This window comes from Piliocolobus tephrosceles, chromosome 17 (assembly GCF_002776525.5).
Source record: "Piliocolobus tephrosceles isolate RC106 chromosome 17, ASM277652v3, whole genome shotgun sequence".
In the NCBI taxonomy this organism is placed as follows: Eukaryota; Metazoa; Chordata; class Mammalia; order Primates; family Cercopithecidae; genus Piliocolobus; species Piliocolobus tephrosceles.
In genome coordinates this window covers 7,564,891-7,588,181 of record NC_045450.1, presented here as the reverse complement: position 1 = coordinate 7,588,181, position 23,291 = coordinate 7,564,891, and the positions used below count along the sequence as shown (strand labels likewise).

The window sequence follows — 23,291 nt, the reverse complement described above, 5'->3', positions numbered from 1 at the left end:
GAATTCTGCAGAAAAAGGTTCCAAATGCATGTTCCATATAGGTTTTGTGGTATGCATGATTACTTTATGTGGCACACAAATGAACATTATTTAATTTTACTGTAATTATTTTTGCTTAGAGTTATATTTGATTAATGGTCAAAACACCAGTTTTCATTTACAGTGATGATAAAATGCCTGTATTGTTTACATGCCTGTTTCTAATCCATTTAATCATTTGTATGCAATAAAACTTACTCTGTATGGTGTATAAAGTCACATAACCATCACCATCACCATTAAGATACAGGACAGTTCCCTTATTCATCCAAATTCTCTCACCCTGCCCCTTCCTAGCCCCTGCTCTTTGGTCCAGCAATAAAAATGAAGAAACCAGGGACAAACACTGCAATCTGGATGAGTCTCAAATGCATGAGGCTAAGGTAAAGAAGCCAGGTTCAGAGCTTTGAGGTATGAATGAGGAGTAGCTGTAAAGGGGCACAAGATTTGTATTTAGGCTGATGGGAATGTTCTGAAATTAGATGATGGCAATCATCGCACGACTCTGTAAATATGCTAAAAATCAGTGAATTGTACAACTAAAAATATACTAATTTTATGGTGTGTAGATTATAACTCCACAAATACTTTATTTTTGTTTATTTAGAGACAGAGTTTCACTCTGTCGCCTAGGCTGGAGTTCAGTGGAGCAATCTTAGCTCACTGCAGCCTCAAACTCCTGGGCTCAAGCCATCCTCCCACCTCAGCCTTCCAAGTAGCTGGGACTACAGGCAGGCACCATTACACTCAACTAAATTTTAAATTTCTTGTAGAGATGAGGTCTCACTTTGTTGCCCAGGCTATTCTCAAACTCTTGGCTTCAAATGATCCTCCCACCTCAGCCTCCCAAAGTGCTGGGATTACAGGCATGAGCCACCATACCCAGCTTCCATAAAGACTTAAAAAAAATTATCTTACATCAAATTTTTTTTTTCACACACAAAAAAGATACTTCATTGGGATCGCATTCTAGAAAGGCAAAACTACCAGAATAGAAAATTGATAAATGTGCCCCTTTACAAATAAATGAAGTTAATGAAAAAATACTTCGATTTAAATGAACGCTAAGAATGAATGCATGGAGATGAGGTAAACTTCAGAAAGCTGATATGATGAGCTTGGGCTTAGGGACTGATCTGTTTGCCAGAGTTCCTGGGTCGATGGAGGTGCGCCCCTGCTACCATTCCCAGGGCTGGGGCACCTGCCCCAGGGCAGGTTTGTATAACCTCCCACGTGCAGCGAACACGTCCACTTACTGTGGCGGTGCCGGAGACGGTCTGAGCGCTCGTGTCCGCCGGGCTCTGCTCGGAGTGCGTCTGGGCGGGAGGGTACAGGTTTAACGTGTGCTCGGGAACCGTGGTCTGGCCTGTGTACTCTGGCGCGGGGTGGGGATGAGGGGCCGTGTATTCCGCGGGGATACCGTTTTGCGGGGGAGCAAACTGGGCCGAAGCATAAGGCTGAGCCATTGTGTCAGGGGCAGCGGCTGCTTCCTGATTACCCTGAAAAATCAAAAAGGTGGAGAGAGGGAGAGAACATCATGAGAAGCCACGTTTCAAAAACCTTCCTCCCAGATCCCAGGACGGTCGTGCACTGCGTACTTTCTAGAGGTCACCATGGTGCCACCAGCCGGAGATGGACCAATCTAAGGTCATCTTCACCAGACCCTATAAGGAAACAGTAACCATCACTTCTCCCCATTTTGCAGATGCAGAAACCGAGGCTTGGAAAAAATAGTCACTTTTCCCAAGCCACCCAGCCTAATATTCAAAGACGAGGAGGGTCTGTGGCTTACTAGATTGGAATTTTTTTTTTTTCTGGCAGATCCTTTTTATTTCATTCCCATTTTGGAAGCTGTGAGCATTTAGTTGTCCGCAGTGACAGCAGAACCTTGATTTGATACTTAAAGTGCCAAGAGAGATTAAATTGAACGTGTGTGTTCTTGAGAGGAGAGACAATTTATGTAAGCATTTGAATTTAATCAAAGTTTTATGTGACTTGGCTCACATAATGGAAAGAGGGAGTATCCTTTTAATGGTCCTAGTGTCTGTGTGGTTGTGTTATGTTGTGTGTGTGTGTGTGTGTGTGTCTGTGTGTGTATGTGTGTGTGTGTGATGTCCCCAGTGCCAAAATAAAGCAGCTGATAAAAATTCAGGGCCTAATTTGGACAAAGATTGTTCTCTCTGACATTCTCATTTTAAGCATTTCTGAAAAATATTGGATTTAACTCTTAGTCTCATTCGTCCATGCCTCTCCCTCCCTGCCTTACTTTTTTATGAGCACGGAGTATTATATAACAATTCATTCTTCAGATCTAGGCAAAACATGCAGTATGACAATTACAACCAACTCAGAAGAATTTTAAAAACACACACAACAAAAACCTGAATTCAAATGCTTCCATTTCAGGAAACAGCTCTCTCTACCTCCTCCTCCACAGTCCTACCACGACACACACACACACGCACACACACACACACAGCATAAGAAATTGTAACCCAAAGGTCCAAATTTTCCATGGTCTCAGTAGATGGGATCAAACAGTCACAAAGACAGAGAGAAGAAAAATCTTGGCGATTAAGCACACGAAATAGCTGCCTCTCCCATTGTCTCTGGTAAATTAGATGTGACTTTAGCCCTCGTATAATGATACTAGGGCAAAAATATCGGAATTGCTCCTTATCTCTTTGGTACTCGCCACCAACATCCGAAATCCTCTTTCTCTAAAGCAATTTGAGTGCAGCAAAAACATGATGACAGAAAGAAGGGAAGAAAAAAATAAGTTTGTTCTCAGAGCAGCACACAGAACTGGTGCATTTGTTTAGAAGGGACCTTAATTAGAATGTTAAAGATGACACTTGGAAGAGAACTAAGCTTAGGATAAGTTTAAACATTTTACAAGTAAAAACATTCCCATCAGGTTCTTCCCTCCTCCAGACAAATTTCTCCAAATGTCTGTGCCATTGGAAACAAAAGGACACAAGCGTTTCTTTCTCTTTCTAACATTTTCCCATAGCACTGGGGCCATGGAGGCTGCGCCTATGCTGAGGCTGAGTTGCTATCCATGAGCAGTTAACCCTGCCCATCTTGGGAAGCCACAGAAGACATGCACTGATATTGCTGGTCTGTCATCACTCCTGTTTCTTCAACAAGACCCCAGTTTCCTTCTGGGGGACAGTCCCACTCTCAGCCTGTATGGTGCAGATACAGTTGAACCCAGCTCCTGGTCACTGCGAGATGAGCCATAGGACACCAGCCTGGCCAATCAGAAGGTCCCACTGAAACAATCCCATGAATTTGGGATCATGCACATCTATCGAGTGAGTCCATTAGTGCATTAAGGCCTAGCGACACCACTGAGTCCCAGTCACCCTGGGGTTTTGCTGTAGTTTTGGGGAAGAAGTTCTCTTTCCACTCTGGCAGCTGTAAAAACAACATAAGCCTGGAGCTGCCAAGAACTGACACTTAGGCTGGGCATGTTGCCTCACACCCGTAATTCCAGCACTTTGGGAGGCCAAAGCAGGCAGAATACTTGAGATCAGGAGTTCGAGACCAGACTGGGCAACATGGTGAAACCCCATCTCTACTAAAAATACAAAAATTAGCCAGGAGTGGTGGCACACGCCTGTAATCTTAGCCACTCAGGAGGCTGAGACAGGAGAATCACTTGAATGTTGGAGGTGGAAGTTGCAGTGAGCTGAGAGCGCACCACTGCACTCCAGCCTGGGCCACAGAGCAAGATTCTGTAACAACAACAACAACAACAAAAACAACAACAGAACTGCCACTTGAAGGGGACCTGTCTACAGGTGAGGCCAAACTAGAGGAAAATGAAGAGAGGAAAATGAAGAGAAGAAACTGAGGAATGGAGAGGTTTCTACTGAGTCCCAGTGACATAATTTAAGTCTTGAATCCAGCTTTACCCGCAGTTAGCACCACCCCTGTTTGTTTTAGTTACACAAGTCAGTAAACGTCCTATATTTTAACAGCTTTACTTAGATATCATTAACATAAAAATTATTTATGTAAGGTGTATAACTTGATGTTTTGACATATGTATACATTGTGAAGTGACCACATTCCAGGTAATTAGCATATCCATCACTTCTACATGATTTCCATTTGTGTGTGTGTGTGTGTGTGGTGAGATTTAATTTAAGATCTATCCTCTTAGCACATTTCCAGTATATAATACAGTATTTTTAACTCTTGTTCCCATGCTGTACTTAAATCTCCAGAACGTATCTGTCTTGCAAAACTGACACTTTGTACCCTTTATCTCATTTTCTAAGCTACTTTTTCTGTTACTTACAACCAAAAGGGTCTTGACTAATTAAAAAAAAAAAAAAAAAAAAAAAAACTTCTGCTGTTTTATAACTAGTGTCTTTTCTTTTTCTAGGCTGTTCAGGGAACATATCCTTCTGTACAGAAATTTCATAGCGATACCACTTCTCTATGGGTGATGAAAAGCCCCAGAAATGTGGGGATCTTGGGAACCATCTGATGAGAAATTCATTCTGCCAGAGGCAGTTTCTGCTTAAAGGTCTGTTTCTGTCTCCCCAACCTTCTACCTGACCCATCACTGAATTGAAAGATAGACTTGTATCAACTCTTACAGGGAAGCACAGAATAATCACACAAGCAGTGGTATGGACAATGATCATATGAAGACAAAGGCTTCCCTCCTCCACCTCCAGCAGAAGATACTTTCACCAGGAACATATATAACCCTGGGGCTTTTCATCAGTGCAGAGCAACCTCAGGAAAAGTGGCCCATTCCTACTAGTTCCTGCAAAAAAGCCAAGGTTCCTTGTAGACTTGGAGCTATCTCTGTATCGAACAGAGAAGGGTCATGCCCTCCAGAAGCTTATGGTAAGTTAAGGGAGAAGGGCTCCATTCTCTCAACTCCATCAAGTCTTCACATTCACTGCCCCTCAGCTTGGAAAGCCTCACGTACCCACTTGCCCAGCTAGTCCTTACTCTTCCTTCAATCGGCATCAAGAGTCCCTCCTCTGGCAGGCTTTCCTTGATGCTGAAACCTAGTCAGTTGCCCATTCCCTCTACTCCACTGCAGCTGGATGGCCATAGCTCACACAGCTCCAAGTACTGCCATGGCCTGTTTATTTGTCTGTGAACTCCCTGAAAACAGGACACTCTGCCACATTCCCTGTCCCATCTCCATGGTCCAACAGCATACTAGCTGCAAAGTGGACATTTATAAATGTCTGCCAAGTGAATATGTGCTTGAAAAATGACCTCTGGGCTCTGTAAAGCCTAGTCTGGCAGCAGGAGATAGGGTAGGGGGATGAAGAGAGGACCTAGCAAATGACTCATGAGGCAAACCTGGCCCAAATTTTGTTTTTGTAAATAAAGTTTTATTGGAACACAGCCATGCTCATTTGTTTACTGTCTGTAGCTGCTTTTGTACTACAAATGCAGAGTTGGATAGTTGTGACAGAGACTGCCTAGCCCACCAAGACTGAATGATCTATTATCTTGTCCTTTGTGAAAAATGTTTTCTAATAGCTGTGGCAGAATGTCATTAGATATGGGGTCACCAGTTAAGAAGCCATTATTGTATAAAAGTTTGGGCAGAAAATAAAGCAGGCAGTGAAGCAGAAAGAGAGAGAAAGGGGCTGTATTCTCTCTAAACCAAAGAGGGGTGATAGCTAGTCTTGGAGACTGGCAATATTGAAAATGGTGCAAAAACAGTGAGTCAGAATCTCTTGGGGAATTTACTTTCCATTAGCAGGTCTTTGACCTGTAAATACACATGCACACAGGCTTTAAATCTGCGTAAGTGGGCTTATGAGCAGAAGGTTCATGATGGCCTCAGACTTCCATGAAAAGCAGCCCCTTCTCCTCACTGGTCCTCAGAAGAAAACCTAATAGGTGGCAGGCACTGTGCTGGGTGCCTCATACCGGCAGTTCTTCCAGAGTGGTGACTGCTCCCCACAGGACATAAGGCAATGACAGGAGACAGTTTTGATTATCACAAATGAGGGAGGATGTGCTACTGCCATCTAGTGGGTGGAGGCCAGGGATGCTGCTAAACATCCTACGGTGTACAGGACTGCCCTGAACCACAAAGGACTGTCCCGCCTCAAATGTTAATAGTGCCAAGGTCCAGAATCCCCACTTTGCATGCAATGCATCTCTAATCTCAATTTACCTTGTCATCAAAGATGCTCCAGACCAAAGCTGGGAATAATTATTCAGGGTCACAGCCACAGATAGTTCTTAGGGAAGCCAAGAGTTAAACCAAGGCATCTCTCATCTAGCAAGAGAATCACCTGGTGGGGAGTTCACTTCATTCATTCATTCATTATTTTTATTTTTATTTTTTTGAGACAGACTTTTGCTCCTGTTACCCAAGCTGGAGTGCAATGGTGGGATCTCGGCTCACTGTAACCTCTGCCTACCAGGTTCAAGCAATTCTCCTGCCTCAGCCTCCCGAGTAGCTGGGATTACAGGTGCCCACCACCAGGACTGGCTAATTTCTTGTATTTTTAGTAGAGACAGGGTTTTACTATGTTGGCCAGGTTGGTCTCAAACTCCTGGCCTCAAGCGATCCACACGCCTTGGTCTCCCAAAGTGCTGGGATTACAGACATGAGCCACCGCGCCTGTCCACTTCCCATTCTTAAATAAGCAACTCCCTCTCTATCATATACACCATGGACCTGTGTTTTAGCTGTTGGTGTGTTACTCCCTGTGAGGAAGCCAGGGACTAGGGTATTTGATTCAAAGATGCCAGCAATTGCAATGGACAGGTTAGGTTGATGACCATTCAAAAGGAGTGGGGCAGCAGCCTAGGAAACTTCTGCACTACCTCAAGCCTGAGGCCTGACTTTGAAATGCTTTGAGGCTATCCGAGGAAAGGCAAGGACCAGCTGGGGGCATCACACATGCCAATGCAAACCACCCACCTCTATCATGAGTTGTGCAATTCTGGCAAACACAGAGCACCATGCTCTAGGGTAGCCAAGGAGCCTGCAGTTAGCATCCAGGAACACGGGGCTCCAGATTTCATCCTGTACCTAGAGTTCTCAAACAGATGTTGGTGGGACCCCCCTACAGTAACTTATTAACACTGACAGCCGTTCCAGAGAGATCCTAATTAATATTCCCGACATTTGCACTTTAGGCTAATTACAGCTAATATTTAATTAAGACCATTGTACTTCCTATGGAATTATTTTTCACCTTCAAATGGCTCCAGAGATGTTTTTGTTTTCTCCCTAGTGACGTTCCTGGATTCTTAGCTTTGCTGAAATGTATTTTCTGGAAAAATATATTGACATTAAGGGCACCTTTTCAACTCCAGGTCACAGCAAATCCTAGGCACGCGAACAGGCTCCTGGGTTGGAAACTGAAGCCAACTTCATGTAGGGGACAGTGACAGGGAAAATTATTTGGAGCATTCTGGCTAGACATTCCCTCATTTGCAGAAGCCGCCTTCTTTCTTCTACTCCAATGCCAAGTCCCCACCTTTCCCTAAATAAGTGGAATGATCAGAGAGTTTCTGATATCTGCAGTCAGGGTGCTTGTGGGTGCTCCTAGTTGATGAGCAGGACGATCTGCCTTGCAATTGTTCCCCACACCATCAAGCAAACGCTTCAGAAGCTTTTGCAAACTTAATGTTTAATTTCAGTGCCTGGACTTTCTTGAGTTGTTACTCAGTACACAAAAAGAGGATGAAAGGAGGCCAAGCTCTCATGCTTTAAAACCCACTATTGCTGCTGCAGAACTGACTAGAACCTTGAAATAAACAACATTTATTAGGATAAACTTAGAAGAAACTTTCTTGTCCCCAGTCACCAAACCTCTCAGTCAATGAGAGCGACTCAATGACAGCGGGATGGAAACCTGTCATTACTTAAGACACCCTGACATGTAGTTTTCACTCCAGTTACCAAGAGCAAAAGGATTATTAAAATGCAACCAAGTCTGATTCCTAAAAGCAGAAAAAAAAAAAAGTCATTTCAATTTAAATATTTTACTGAAGCATGAAATAGCCCGGCTATCATTCCTATTTTAAGACAAACACTGTAATCTGACTATTAGCATAGTGTGCCGACTCTTGTATGCACACAATCAGAGGGCCACTCTTCTGATGCTCAGACAATTTCTTTGGTCACTAAAATATCCTAAAACCTGAATTTTCTCTCTGAAGTGGACTCAGGAGACAGAGTCAGAGAGAAAAAAAAGTGAGAGGCTTTTTTTGTTGTTCTTTTTGTTTTCCAAGACATTGCCTTTCTCCCAGTTGTTGCCCTGAGTGGTTTAATAAACTAGTTTTGAGAAACTAATAAGACAACCAAGAGTGGTAGCCAGTCAGGCTTTGCAAAATCTTTTGGCTCAAAATCTAATGTAAACCGTATCTCAACTGAAAGATAATCTTGAAGTGGCCGAACATGAAATGGGTCTATTCTTTTCCATGTAACTACCTGACTTTCACTGACAAGGCAAAGTACCTGCTTTCATAGCTGTCAAGGTGGACTTCAAATAGACAAGTATTTTCGTGTGTGGGTATGTGTGTGTGCACACTCACACGCCTGCATTTCCCCACCTTTATAGTCAAACTTCTTGAGCACACCCTCCCTTTCTGCATCTGGAATTTATTTGTCCCCAGTTTATTTCCTGCTGTGGAGAACTTCCTCTGGCCTAAACTCAACCCTTATAATGAAGAAATGCACAGGAATTGTCAAAAGTTAATAAGCCAGCTGATCGTATCTGTCCACACAGCCCAAGAAAGCAACGGCTCCTGCAGTGGGACCCCCCACCAGCATGGACTCACTGGAGGAAAACTATCCATTCTTGGTGGTTGCCTGCAGTTTTCAGTCTTGCTGACAGTTTGTTTTACTTTAGCTTAGGAGCATGGTCTACGCCACTTCTCTGGCAAGAAATCGCGCATATTCAGAGAAACCCTCTTGTGCTGAACCGAACTGAGCTAAACTGCATCATGCCCTATGGGCACTGAAACAAAGAAGAAAAATGTGAAAGGACACCATTAACCTGCTGGTTCTAAGACCCGCTCAGTTCCAAACATCAAGCAGAAAGCGCATGCGCGCACGCACACATACATACACACACACATGCACACACACACTCTCTTCACCAAAACTCCTCTCCTTTCCCCGGACATGATTCAAGGAGCAAGCTCCATGTCACAGACAGCACAGGCTTAACGCAAGAAAAGCTTTCAGCTTCATTCAAATCACAATTTTGAGTGAAAGATTAAATGGAAAAAAAAAATACCTGCTGCACCATCCTGCTTCCTTTCTCCTCCATAAACTTAGCAGCTGTTCTTGTCCCACACCACAAAGCATCTGCCCCAAGCACGCCTCAATTACGAGCGAGGGTGTGCACACTGTGCAATGTGTGGATGATTGGGGTGCTGAGGAAGGTGGGGGGCTGAGGCCGCCTGGCTGACCTCCCCCTCAACATCTGACTGCTCCCAAAACCAACCCAGATGGGACTTTTTCTGCCAGCAGTGCCTGGCCCATCAATCACAGCTTGCTCCTCCTCTGGCTCCTACTCTCAGTTTCACAGCGCACCACTGAGCAGATGATTATATAGAGGAGGAAGGGGAAAAAAAAAATCAAAAAAAAAAAAAAACAAAAAAAAACCAGTGCTCAACCACATTAATAGCTGTTTAAAAAACATTAGAAATACGATTCTGTGCATCGCCTGGAGCTGGAATTTTTCATTACTAAACTAAATATATGGTATGCAAAGTTATAAAATCCAGCAGGGAGCTTGCTACTATCTTATTTTATTTTTTCTGAAGAGGGGAGGGCAAACATTCAGGGATAAAAGGGAAGAGATAGAGGAAGGATGAAAAAAGCTTAAAGAGATAGACAGATCGCAATAGGTAAATTTTTTAAAATACTGTGAGAACGTCAGACAGCATGAATTTGTAACAAAGCTGTGTGGTTAACGGCAAATCGATCTTAAAAATACCGTAACTGATGATGACTTGGAAGATTTTGAAATCCAGCTCTTTTGCAGACTGGCTCTGTAATCTTAGATAAGTTATTGCGATACTCCAAGCACTAGTTTTTGCTTCTGTTTAATGGCACCAATGATGAGTAGTTTCACCATATTATTGTAAGGATCTAATTAAAAATCAAATCACCAAAAACTACACACACACACACACACACACACACGCGCGCACACACACAGGGCCTGGCTCATAGTATGCATTATGTAAATGAATTCATTCATTCACATTTAATGAAACGATAAGCAAAATCCAAACCCATCTTTGTTCCTACAGACCTTACAGCCAAGTGCAGCAGCAGACTTCAAGAAGCAAAAAATAAATACTAAGATGACCACAATATTCCAGTGGTGATAAATGCTATGAAGAAAAAGTATAGGGGTCTTGCTTTCTCCTTTTCTTGGACTTTTGTCTTTTCATGGCTTACCGTTTTTTTCTCTCTCCCAGTGAGCAAAAACAAGAACTCATACAAAAAATTCCCCAGTGAAACCCCACATCAATGCCAAATGCAGCCTCTTTATTTAAAGGTGCAAATACTTTGTTCTTCCTTTATTATGAAAACTACAACAACCAGAGTGAAATGTCAAAACAATTTCGGTTATTATTTGCTCATGTCTTTCTTGCTTGTCGAGGGACAGGTTCTGAGAGTCCCATCCACCCTTCCTACAGATAGCTGCTTATCACCAAGCCTCCTTGCTATAGAAACAGAGATCTTCCCCTACTGGAGGGAATGGATGGGGTTTCTGAAGCGACTAAAGTTGTAATTAAATGGTATAACAGAGGAGGAGGAGGTGAGGGTGGAAGGGACCGCCTGGAAGAATTCAACCTTCCTGCTTGTCTGTTTTGCAGGTTCTAGTTCAGGGGGCCCCTGGGCGATGTTTTTCTTTTTAATTCCCAGCTCTTCAAGGTTGGAAAGAAAATCTGGATACACAGTATTTGTGCCCGTCCTGACATTTCCATTTCCAATGATGATTTGGGGATCTCTGCAATAAATCACAGAGTGAGAGTTAAAACAAGCAGCCCTTTCAGATTCTTCAAAGGGATGTCTCAGCTCCCCTCTCTAACCACATAACCACAGAGGACAGGAGGCCCTGTCTCACAAGACTCCAGCTCAGTATGCGAGGACAGCAGCCATTCCCACAAACCATAAGCTCTTGTCCTCAACTGAGAAGCCAAATTCTGTCCTTCAACCTGGGAAAGAGAGACAAGACCAAGACGGACAATTCCCTGGTGATAGCATTAATGTCCTAGGGAATAATGGAGAAAATACTCAAAAACAAACAACAACAAAACAACCAGCCAGGAGCAGTGGCTCATGCCTGTAATCCCAGCACTTTGGAAGTCCAAGGTGGGTGGATCACTTGAGGTCAGGACTTTGAGTCCAACCTGGTAAAACCCCATCTCTATTCTAAAAATACAAAAATTATTCAGGCATTGTGGCAGGTGCCTGTAATCCCAGCTACTTGGGAGGCTGAGGCACCAGAATCGCTTGAACCCAGGAGATGGACTTTGCAGTGATCCAAGACTGCATCACAGCACTCCAGCCTGGGAGACAAGGTGAGACTCTATCTCAACAAGCAAAGAAAAAGAGACTTAAATAGAGAAAGAGTTAAAGAGTTTCAGGTGGAAACTATCAGAGAGATGCAACAGAACATCGGTCCTTAGTCAGTGGAACATGAGTTCCTTGGGTATTCTTTTAAAAATATCAGATTCCAGCCTGGCACGGTGGCTCACGCCTGTAATCCCAGCAATCAGGGAGGCCAAGGTGGGCGGATCACGAGGTCAGGAGATTGAGACCATTCTGGCTAACATGGTGAAACCCCGTCTCTATTAAAAATACAAAAAATTAGCCGGGTGTGGTAGTGGATGCCTGTAGTCCCAGCTACTCGGGAGGCTGAGGCAGGAGAATGGCGTGAACCAGGAGGTGGAGCTTGCAGTGAGCTGAGATTGCACCACTGCACTCCAGCCTGGGCGACAGAGCGAGACTCCGTCTCAAAAAAACAAAAAAACACACATCAGATTCCAAGGCTTCACACCAGACCTACTGCCTCTGGATCTCTGAGGGTAGGATCCAGGGACGGGCACTGTCAAAAGGTGCCCCAGATAGTTCTGATACCCGATCCTGGAGAAAAATGTTCTGTGATTTTTACTCTGTCAGTCTGATCTCTTAGGCTGTAAGACCATGTAGGGGATCATGATATCAACATTTTTTAAATGAAATAAACTACACACATGAGAGAAGAATAAAATAGTTAAGGGTTTCTATTGTTTCCTGAAAACTTTTTGTGGAGGAATGCGTTCAGAGTGTAAAATCTTTTATGAATTGTGGTAAAAATAGATAAATGGAAAAAAACCACTATGCTAGGCCAGGTAATTTCTAGTGTTAGTTACTATCTAACCTTGTAATGCCGTGACTATGAAATCAAAGTCAAATATTGAGGCATCAAGAGCATAATGGTGAAAACTACTGGCAAGTCATTCAATCTTTATGTGACCCAGTTTCCTTATGCCTAAAATATAAATAGTAATATATATTATTCTTCACAGTGAGACTCTTATGATGTTTTAGAGAGAAAAATCTACTGGAATGTATTTTAGAATCTAGAAAGTCCTGTATGCACATACGTCCCATTGTGGGGATAAAATTGGTCCTCCTTCTAGTCCAGTGAAGTTCTTGCTCTGGAGAACCCAGGAAGAAGTGATGTGTGTTGGACTCTAACCTACTTTACTGAATACTAAACTCATTATGGTACCTTTGGCAGATAAGAAAACTGAGGTGCCAAACAAATGAAAAATACTTTCCAACACGTGGATCTAGCACATTAGTAAGGGAAAGAACCAGAATTTTAACGTAGTGTGGTCTTATTGAAGGATTCTTGTTACTGAATCCATAATCAGATAAAGATGAAGATGGTGGTGGTGGTAGTGGTGGTGATGATGGTGATAGTAATAATGGTGATGGTGATGATGATATCTGCTAATGAGGATAAGAAATCATCAGCACACCAATTATGAGCTGATTATTGTTCTAAGCACCAAGCATACAAAATTCAACAAAGTAGCTTTGCCTACATTACCTCATTTAACAAGAATCCAATGTGCTGCGTCTTTTTATCTTCTTTTTCAAGCTAGGTGGGATTACTTGCTCATGCTCACACCACTTGTTAGTGCTACGTGCCCAAATCTGTCAGAATCCTACATTGTATATTCTTAAATACTTGGAGATGAGTTCAAATCTGACCTCATTTAGATAAACATATAAACTTTTGTTCTGATAACTATGCTAGCTTACAGAATTTTTTTTTTTTTTTTTTTTTTTTGTTTTTTTTTTGAGACGGATTCTTGCTCTGTTGCCCAGGATGGAGTGCAGTGGCATGATCTTGGCTCACTGCAAGCTCCTCCTCCCGGGTTCAAGCAATTCTCCTGACTCAGCCTCCGGAGTAGTCGGGATTACAAGCGCCCGCCACCAGGCCCGGCTAGTTTTTTGTATTTTTAGTAGAGACGGGGTTTCACTGTGTTAGCCAGGATGGTCTCGATCTCCTGACCTCGTGATCCGCCCACCTCTGCCTCCCAAAGTGCTGGGATTATGGGCATGAGCCACTGCACCTGGCCAGAAAATTATCTCTTGAACAAAGAATGCTGAAGTTGTGCTGAAGCCATAATTCATAGAATCCAACAAACAACAAAGATGACAGAATCCATGTTACAGATTCCAGCAAAGCTACCTGTCTCATTTCACTTCCCCAGCCTCAATAGGGAAGCATAGTTAGAGGATGGAAGCCATCTTGCCATGGCTGACAAACACCAGCCCCAGAAACACAAGCCAACGGCGTGGGCGGCCGACTTGCAGTGAGGAGGTGTTATGTTTGCAAAATGTTCCATCCTGATTTTCCATTTGGAGTTACAGAAGGCAATGGAGAGGTTGTTTTTCTCAACTCTTTAAAAGTCACTGACAATAAAATATTTATGGTACTTTGTGCAAGTCAGAGACCTGGATATGGTCACTTCTGAGGTGATAATTCCAAAGGGAAACATGGTTGACCCTTAAAAAATTAGGAACATCCAGAACAAGTAAAGTTCCCAATCAACAGCATCAGGCACTTAGGAAGATGGAGTTTCTCTCTTTTCCAGGGTCTCAGAGGACCCTGTCTTATCATTTAAAACCCCTGTCAAAGTATGACATTATGTACACATTGTGGTGTCCATTTCCAACTGGACTGTGAACTCTGTGAGTACAGGAACCTTGTCTGGTTTCCCTATTTTTTTTTTTTTTTGTCTATCACTGTTGCCTCAAGCATCTCAAACAGTGTCTGAGGTGTACACACATGTGAGCGTGCACACACACACACATACACACAGACACATACAAAAGCATTCAAAATGTTTTATTGAATAAAATATGAATCCCAAGCTAGTCCCTTCATTTTTACTAGTACTGAGACATGTTCTGACTCACTCAGCACCTCGGGGCACTGAGCGCAAGGTCAAAACCATCTACTGTTGCCCTGCATTACTGAAAAAGTTTCCCCATTGGAATATCCGAACACTGCACTGAAGCATTTTTTTGCCAGAAAGGCATGCCGCATAGGGCTTCACCTGTCTATCTGTGAAATTGCTGCAAATGCCTTATTATTGCCTGTTATTAATATAAACTAACAGGCGGAGCAGCTGGTATTCTTCGAGCACCTTCTAAGTATCAAACAATGTTAGTCACTACATATATACACACACACACACATATATACACACACATACACACATATATATGTGTATATATATGTGTGTATATAGACATATTGAAATTAAAGGAAAGGACATAATTGTTAGAGAAAGACTTAAATTTGAGGTCTGGATTTGCATTTATTCACTTCAAGACCTTATGTTTCCTTATCTGTGAAGTGGGTGTGCTAAATGAGTTTATTACTAGAGCTCCTGTGGAGATGAAGTGAGATTTTATATATATATAATATATGTATATATAGATATGTATATGTGTGTATGTATGTGTAATCTCACTTCATATGTGTGTGTATATGTATATGTATATATGTATATGTGTGTATATATATGTGTAATCTCACTTCATATGTGTATACATATATATAATCTCACTTCATCTCCACAGGAGCTAGAGTAATAAACTCATTTTTAGTGCACCCACTTCACAGATAAGGAAACATAAGGTCTTGAAGTGAATAAGTGCAAATCCAGACCTCAAATCTAAGTCTTTCTCCAACAGTGAGGTCCTTTCCTTTATCTATAAATGACCTTTTTGTGGGCTAAGATAAGAGGTGATATTTGTGAGAGTTATGGTGGAACAATTCACCATAAAATATTTATGAGACATTCTGACAAAGCCTTTTAGTATCCTAGGCAAAATTAGAGGTTGCCAAAAAGGCGCAAGACCGTGTTCCTGCCATCCTAAGATCCAGAACCCGGGTAGGTTAATCACATTAATGATGATAGTGTTACTGATAACATTCTTGATAATAACAGTAATACAATTAGAAGGGCTTAAGCCACATGCTTGCCACTGCCCTAAATGTTCTGTAAATAGAACTTCCATCAATACAGCCCACAGCCCAATGATACAGGCAAAAACATTATCTTCATTTCATAAATAATAGGCTTTGAGAGGCTAAGAAAATTATCTCAGGTCATGATGGTTGCATGAAGAAATTTATACCAACCCAACTCTGAACCCAGAGCCTAGCCTATGACCGCCATTATTTTCAACTTTTTATTTTCAAATAATCAAAGAGATATAATTATACAGAGTTTCAAAAAATGTAGAAGAAGGTCTTGGGTACCGTTCATTCATTTTCCTCCGTGATAACCTCTTGCATAACTATAATACACTGTCAAGACCAGAAAGCACGGCTGTTGTAAGTACTTGGCTATCAATACCAACCAACCATCACCACTGCCATCCATTCCTGAGTGACAGCTGCGGCTGCCCATCACTGTCACAGATACACTTGTATGGGCAGAAGGGCAGATGGACAAGTAGAAAATCAAACTCTGCAAATAAACATTGGCAAAAGTGAATTTTTGTAAGGGAAATAACAGACAGATGCATTTTGAATTTTAATTCAATAGGGATTCTCCATCTCCTAGGTATGCAGGAAGCCTCAATCCTGAACAGACTTTCATAATCCAACTCCTTTCACCAGCCCACTTTTTCTAAAGGGGGAAAAGTTCTTACTACTACCACTAGAGTAACATCAGTGTCAAATTCACATTCAAGATAAATTTAGATGACTTGTGCTATTGCTAATACTACTACATTTAACCAAATCCACAAGAGGGAAAGGATGGATTCTGTCCCCTTAAATAGCTGGCTTGCAGTTACCCTACAGGTATAATTTGAGATAATATCGCCATGTGACTTATTCCATCATAGCTGTCCAGAGTATTCTCTGTCTGCTTCTAAAGAAGGAAATTGATAGATTTAATGTGAGGCAACTTTCTTCATAAGAGAGGAAGTCCTTATACATACAAAGAACCAAATAGCTTAGAGAGACAGCAACTCCACCTGAATGTTGCTGACTACGGCATCCCATTAAGAATGTCACCAATGGTCTCTTGATTTGGAAAATTGGGAGCATTAAGTCACACTGATGAAAGGAGAATCATATACCGTCCCCACTGGGATTAGGTTACAGATGACGGAATGTTCTTGTGAAGAGAAAAGTAAACATTCTAGCTACAAAGTAGTGCAAGGAGTGGACACCATCATCTTGGACATGGATAAATTCAGAATAATTTATGTTTTTATTTTTGAGACAGAGTCTCACTCTGTCTCCCAGACTGGAGTGCAGTGATGCGATGTCAGCTCACTGCAACCTCAGTGTGCCAGATTCGAGCGATTCTCCTGCCTCAGCCTCCCGAGTAGCTGGGATTACAGGCACCTGCCACCACACTTAGCTAATTTTTGTAGTTTTTATTAGACAGGGAGTTTCACCATGTTGGCCAGGCTGGTCTCAAACCCTGACCTCAGATGATCTGCCCATCTTGGCCTTTCAAATTTCTGGGATTACAGGCATGAGCCACTACTCCCAGCCAATTCAGAATCATTTCTTTTTATACCACATTGTAAAATTTTCTACCCATCAAAAAAGTTTGTGCCCCACTACCACTAACTGACATACCTTCGATTTCTTCTTCAACCCCTTCTCAAAGCTAGGTACCTAAACATAGCCTAAACAATCCAATGGCTTTGTGGAGGCATGATATAGTGAAAACTTAGCAACTACCTGCCATCCCCATATTGTTTATAAAGAATGTACAAAGCCAAGCATCTGCCTGTATTTTTAATTATTCAGTTTTCTTACATGAAAACCAGAGACCTCCCATAATGTTGTAAGCTCCTTAAGGGCAGGTGCTTGTCCATGTATCTTTAATGCTTCCCTCTTTTTCTTTTGCACATTGTAATCCGGTGTTTGACATGATAAATATCGTTGGCTTGCATTCACCTCACTTGTAGAAAGATGTCTAATCTGGTTACTGCAATAGGCAAAGATGATAAAATATGACCTTGTCTTTCATTGTGTGTTGCATAAGTTTTAGCCTCTCATAGTTTGCCAACTGAAAAAAAAAAAAGCTGTCATAAAATGAATGATAGTGGGACTTGGAAGAAATGAAATTAGGAGAGACTGCCAGAAAGCAAGGGCAATGAACTATCCAAATAGGCAAGAACATGATACTCACACAATTGTTTCAGGAGTTAAGTATTGAGTATCTGTTGGATGGCAGAGACTGTGCTGTTTGGGGGCTACACTGGTGAATAAGATAGACATAGCCCAGGTACCTCTATAGCTACAGGCTGGCAGGGGTCACAGAATAGTCTAGAGATGTACAGTGCAATAGGGTACATGTCCAGAGAAGAGAAATGTCAGAAACGAAAGGATTTATCAGGTAAGGTTTTCCAGAAGAACTGATGTCTAACGTGAGGGTCTTGAAGAGGGAGCAGGAAACAGCCAGGTGGTAGGATATAGATTGACAAAACAATATGTAGAAAGGCCAATTACAATGGTAAATGTTAGGATAGATTATCTCATACTCAGGGTGGCAGTATCAATGAAAACAAAGTAGAAGACAGCAATGAGGACATTTTCAGAGTCATAGGACCTATAAAATATAGAGCTGGGCTGAAGACCTGGAGGCTACTGGATTGTAAGTCTCAAAAGCAGAGACCTAGGTTCTGTCTTATAGGACACCATATCCCCAGCACTATCGGAATGGCACGCATAGAGTGAGTGATCAAACACGATTTGATTAAATCAAAGAGTAAATGCAACATGATACATGCCAAGACAAAGCTGTCTTATGCATTCCCTTATCTTAGGAAAGAAAGAAGAAGGGTAAGAACAGAGAGGGGGCTGATAATGTAAGCTACATATTGACATTACCTTCTCACTGGAAGTAACTCTAATGCTTGAAATAGAAGAAATAAGCAGAGGAAACAAGTAGTCACTTTAAGTAAATAGGACAAAGGATCATTCTCTTGTCCATCACCATCATCACAATATCTCAGCTGGGGTGTATTAGTCTGTTCTCACACTGCAAGTAAAGACATACCTGAGACTGGATAATTTATAAAGGAAGGAGGTTTAATTGACTCACAATTCATCATGGCTGGAGAGGCCTCAGGAAACTTACAATCATGGCAAAAGGGGAAGCAAACATGTCCTTCTTCACGTGGTGGCAGGAAGGGGAAGGGCCGAGCAAAGCAGGGGGAAAGCCTCTTATAAAACCATCAGATCTCGTGAGAACTCACTCACTATTACAAGAACAGCATGGAGGTAACTGCCCCCATGATTCAATTATCTGCCACCGGGGATCCCTCCCACGAGACTTGGGGATTATGGGAACTAGAGTTCAAGATGAGATTTGGGTGGGGACACAGTCAAACCATGTCATGGGGATAGGCTGTAAAGGTTACTGGGAGCATTTAAACATAATCTTTTTTAGCCTTAATACAATCTTGAAAGAAAGTCAGAATGGGTATCATTCATTTCTATTTAATGGAAGAAGCTGAGGGCCAGGTAGCTCAGTGAAATGCCCAAATCATATCTAGTGATATGAATCCTAGAAGTATTTCCAATACATCAAACTGTTCCCTAAGTTTTTCATCCATATGACCTGACAAGTCTAGCTACAACAATAGACTTAGTTGCATGATGCATTTCTAGGTTTCCTCTATTTCCATCTCATAAACTTTTATGGGGGAATAAGAAAACTGAATATGGACATTGCAACAGTTGAAACAAAATGGCTAGATCTCTCATCAGAACAAAGGGGAAAAACAACTTCACTGGACTTACAAATTCAGTATAACGCAACTAAGCAGAAGCACACATTACTGAAATTACTACTATTTTGTAAGTATGTTCAAAGGAATTGAAACCAAACGGTTCCATCTTGGCAACTGAAAAGCCAAGTTCAGTCACCGGCTGTGGCCCAACATGAGGATCTCTAAGCCTATACATCAACTAGTGTCTCCACTTGAGACTGGATAACCTGTAATTCTTCATATGATTGATCAGTGCATAAATATTGTTCTCCTGTAGCTAAGGATGTGTGATCTTTTAAGGACATCTGCCTGACTGAATGTTGAGCCCAGTGGGTTGCAGCTTAGAGTAGTTCAGGGCCTGACGGACTTGAGGAAGAAGAGGTTTTGCATAATGTCAAGGTGCACTCAAGGAAAACCAGGGGTTTCTGGAAATATGGAAAATGTTTGCCTGATTGGTAAATCAGAGGGAAGAAGCATAGCAGTGAACTTTTTTTTTTTTTTCTTTTTTTGCAGATACTCACAGTGTAGAAGTCTGGCCCAATAATTGTGTGCAACTTAGGACATTGTAGTTAATTGTCTCAACAACTGCGAAGTAGATAATGCCAAGGAAACTGAGAATAATCGACATTAAACATGTCTAATTCAAAACACCGCCAAAGGAAAGCCTTAGTATATGTTGAGTTGCAATTCTGGTGCATTTGTTTTTGCATAGTCTAACTGCCCATTAGCTGCATTCATCCTCTTCACTTACTGTCTTTTTCTCATTTGATTTTTAACATATCTATCTTCTTTAGACAGAATGGAATATTCTTGGAATGCAGTCAATGTAGCCAAAAATTATCTTTATACTCAATTTCTATTTTTTCATGTATCTGACTTAAATTTATTGAACACATACTGTTATTGGTTGAATTATCTTCTTTTCAAATTCAAATACTAAAGTCCCAGCTCCCAGTGTTTCAGAATGTAACCTTATCTGGGAATGGGGTCACTGCAGATGTAATTAGTTAAGATGAGGTCATGCTTGAGTAGGGAGCAGGGTGGACTTCTAAATCCCATATGACTGTGTCTTATAAAACGGGAAAATGTGGACACAGATATGCACACTATCTGAAGATGAATGGGTGAGGCTTCCACAACTCAAGGGATGCCAAAGATTGTCAGTAAACTTCCAGAAGATAGGAGAGCAACATGGGGCAGATTCTCCTCCCAGTGCTGAGAAGGAACCAGCCCCATCCACACCTTTATCTTAGACCGGGCCTCCAGAACTGTGAGCCAGTAAATTTCTATTTGAAGTCACCCAGCTTGCAGTTCTTTGTTTTAGCAGCCCTGGGAAATTAATACATCTATTATGTGCTAGTCACGGAAGACATAGTACTGAGCGATGTCATTGTCTACTTCATGGAGTTTGAGGTCCAGTGATAGAAATCAAACAATTAGGAAAACAGCTAAGGATGCTGTGACATCTTATCCTCTTAATCTGTTGCTTATATACTTACACTTAAGAGGAGAAAGTTGGGGCACGTGACAATTTTCATGTGATCTCATTTGCTCTCTGTGAAGCAGATACTGTAATCCTAGTCAGAGAACTTTAAGAGCTTGCTAGATCTGCTCAAGCATTGTGGTTTCACCTTGCTGTCGTAACATGGTAGCCACTAGCCATGTATGGTCATTGGGTGTTGAAATGTGGCTGGTCTGAAACAAGGTGTGCTGTGAATAGCAACTGCACACCAGGTTTCAGAGACATCACACAAGAGAAAGAATACAACATATCTCTTTAGTAGTGTCAGTTTGATTACAAGTTGAATGGTAACACTGGATATACTGGGTAAGTAAAATTATTCTTGGTTATATATTGGGATATATTTGCTTGAATAAAATATTGAAATTAAAGTCACCCATTTTGTTTTGCCTCAATATGGCTACCAGAAAGTTTAAAAAAAAACACTACGTATGTGATTCCTATTTGTGACCACTGTTACATTTCTGTTGGACAATGCTAGTTATACTCATTGGTTCAGGTGTCACAGAGGCTGAGTTAGACCCACGCACACCATTAGCTAGTTCATTAACAGAGCTGAGATTGAACTTAGACTATTTAAATTTGAAGCTACCACTCCTTTACTATACCAAACTACCACACTGGCACCACAGGTGAACATTTTTAGAAATGGGCTCATGGACATACATCCAGAACAGGGAAGTTTGATCCCCATCCCACCCCACACCCCACCTTTGTTATTCTTCACTTTACCTTTCTGCACAATTACAGCATCAACCCCAAGACAGCCTTCACAGAAGGCTGCTTAGGAACAGAACATAACTTTCACTCTACCAAATCCGACAAAGCTCCCAAGTCTCAGAGAATCTGTCTAAAGTACCTATTTGGGGACAGGAGAGGTAAAAGGCTTTTAAAAGCTTGTTTTAACTCTGTGTGAAATCAACTGACTAATATTTATACTAGGCAGCTTTCTGCAAAGATGAAATAAACTCTCTACAAATAGCCTACAGAGCTCAGACATTTGCTGTGTGTGAGGTCAGAGAAAAGCTCTTGAAAATGCTCCAGTATGCAGAATGCTTAAGGCATCCATAGACACTCTGAGTTAGATCTTGCTCCGCAAGGTTATCCATTGAATTTGATCAGAAAGAAACTAGTTCTTTTTAAAAGTCTCAATGACACATGGTAGGATATCCTGCATTCACTGATTCCTTTGAGATGTAGTTTTTGACTATGTTTAGAAATGCACTAGAGGTACCTTTATCCACTGTGTGTAGCCCCCAGTAGGCTCACAATAAGCATTTGTTTTTGCATTAATATAAAATACATTCAGAGATAAGAAAACAGTCCCTGCTCTAATGCAGATTAAGATCTGGATAAAGAGAGATACCAAAAAATCAATGATCAAGTGTCATGGATTTTATAAGTATAAATTATTACAGGGGGCAAAGAAGAAAGCTCTCAATTCAGAGACAGGAAGTATCAAATGTTTCTTAAAGGATGTAATGGTTGAGAGGAATCTTAAGGAGATGTTGGATTGAGTTAGGTGCAAATTCAAGGGAGAGGAAAAGCACACACTCAGCATCAGGGCATAAAAGAACACAGAAAACAGGATGATATGGCTGGAGTATCGGTGTGGTGAAGATTTAGCAGGAACTGGGGCTAGAAAATAAAATTGAGGGTGTAGGAAGAGAATCAGAAAATGACACGTAAAGTAGTTTGGATGTGATCCTTTAAGTAATGGGAGGCCATTGAAGAGTTCCAGGCATGGGATTCGCATGGTCAGATTTGTGTCTTAGAAAGACCACTCTGGCCACTAAATGGCTGGTAGGCTGGAGACAGGAAAGGGTGTGGACATGGAGAGAGGCACAAAGAAGACTACTGTCACTTATGGGAGACGTGACAAAGCCAAGTGAAGACAGAGAAGCTCAGAGAAAACCGGAGGCTCACTCTCAGGACAATGTCTTCGCATCTGTATGGGTACCAATAGCTCTAATCCTGATTTTTTCAGTCCGTCCTGTGTCCAGTGCAAAATAACTAATTTTTAAACTTGTATTTCAATAGGATTCTAGTGATTTATGTTTTATTTTCTAAAAGAAAATACAATTTGAAGCAATTACACAATGCAAGCTGTTTCTTTTTTTCTGTTCTGTAGTCTTTTCTATGAGAACACTGCAGTAGTCAAATTAAAAAAAAAGTCTTTGTTAAGGTTTACATTGTTGGAATGTAAATACATTCAAGTAAACTGAGGCCTTATTATGACCACTGAATGTGGACGAGTACTTGAACACATACTTTGGGGGTAGATAAACGGTGTTTATGATGAAGAAGAGGAGAAGAAGAAGAAGAAAGAAGAAGAAGAAGAAGAAGAAGAAGAAGAAGAAGAAGAAGAAGAAGAAGAAGAAGAAGAAGGAGGAGGAGGAGGAGGAGGAGGAGGAGGAGGAGGAGGAGGAGGAG

General features: G+C 41.6%; 1 protein-coding gene across 11 annotated transcripts in view; it reads right to left on the bottom strand.

The window, feature by feature from the left end:
- The window catches only part of LOC111551668 (RNA binding protein fox-1 homolog 1), a 1,700,664-nt gene that overhangs the window by 192,822 nt on the left and 1,484,551 nt on the right, over positions 1 to 23,291 (bottom strand). For all 11 annotated transcript variants that reach the window (XM_026446850.2, XM_023225717.2, XM_023225712.2 and 8 more), the window contains one exon: positions 1,296 to 1,538. In XM_026446850.2, coding sequence (XP_026302635.1) covers positions 1,296 to 1,538 — 243 coding nt within the window. The remainder of the gene's footprint in view (positions 1 to 1,295; positions 1,539 to 23,291) is intronic.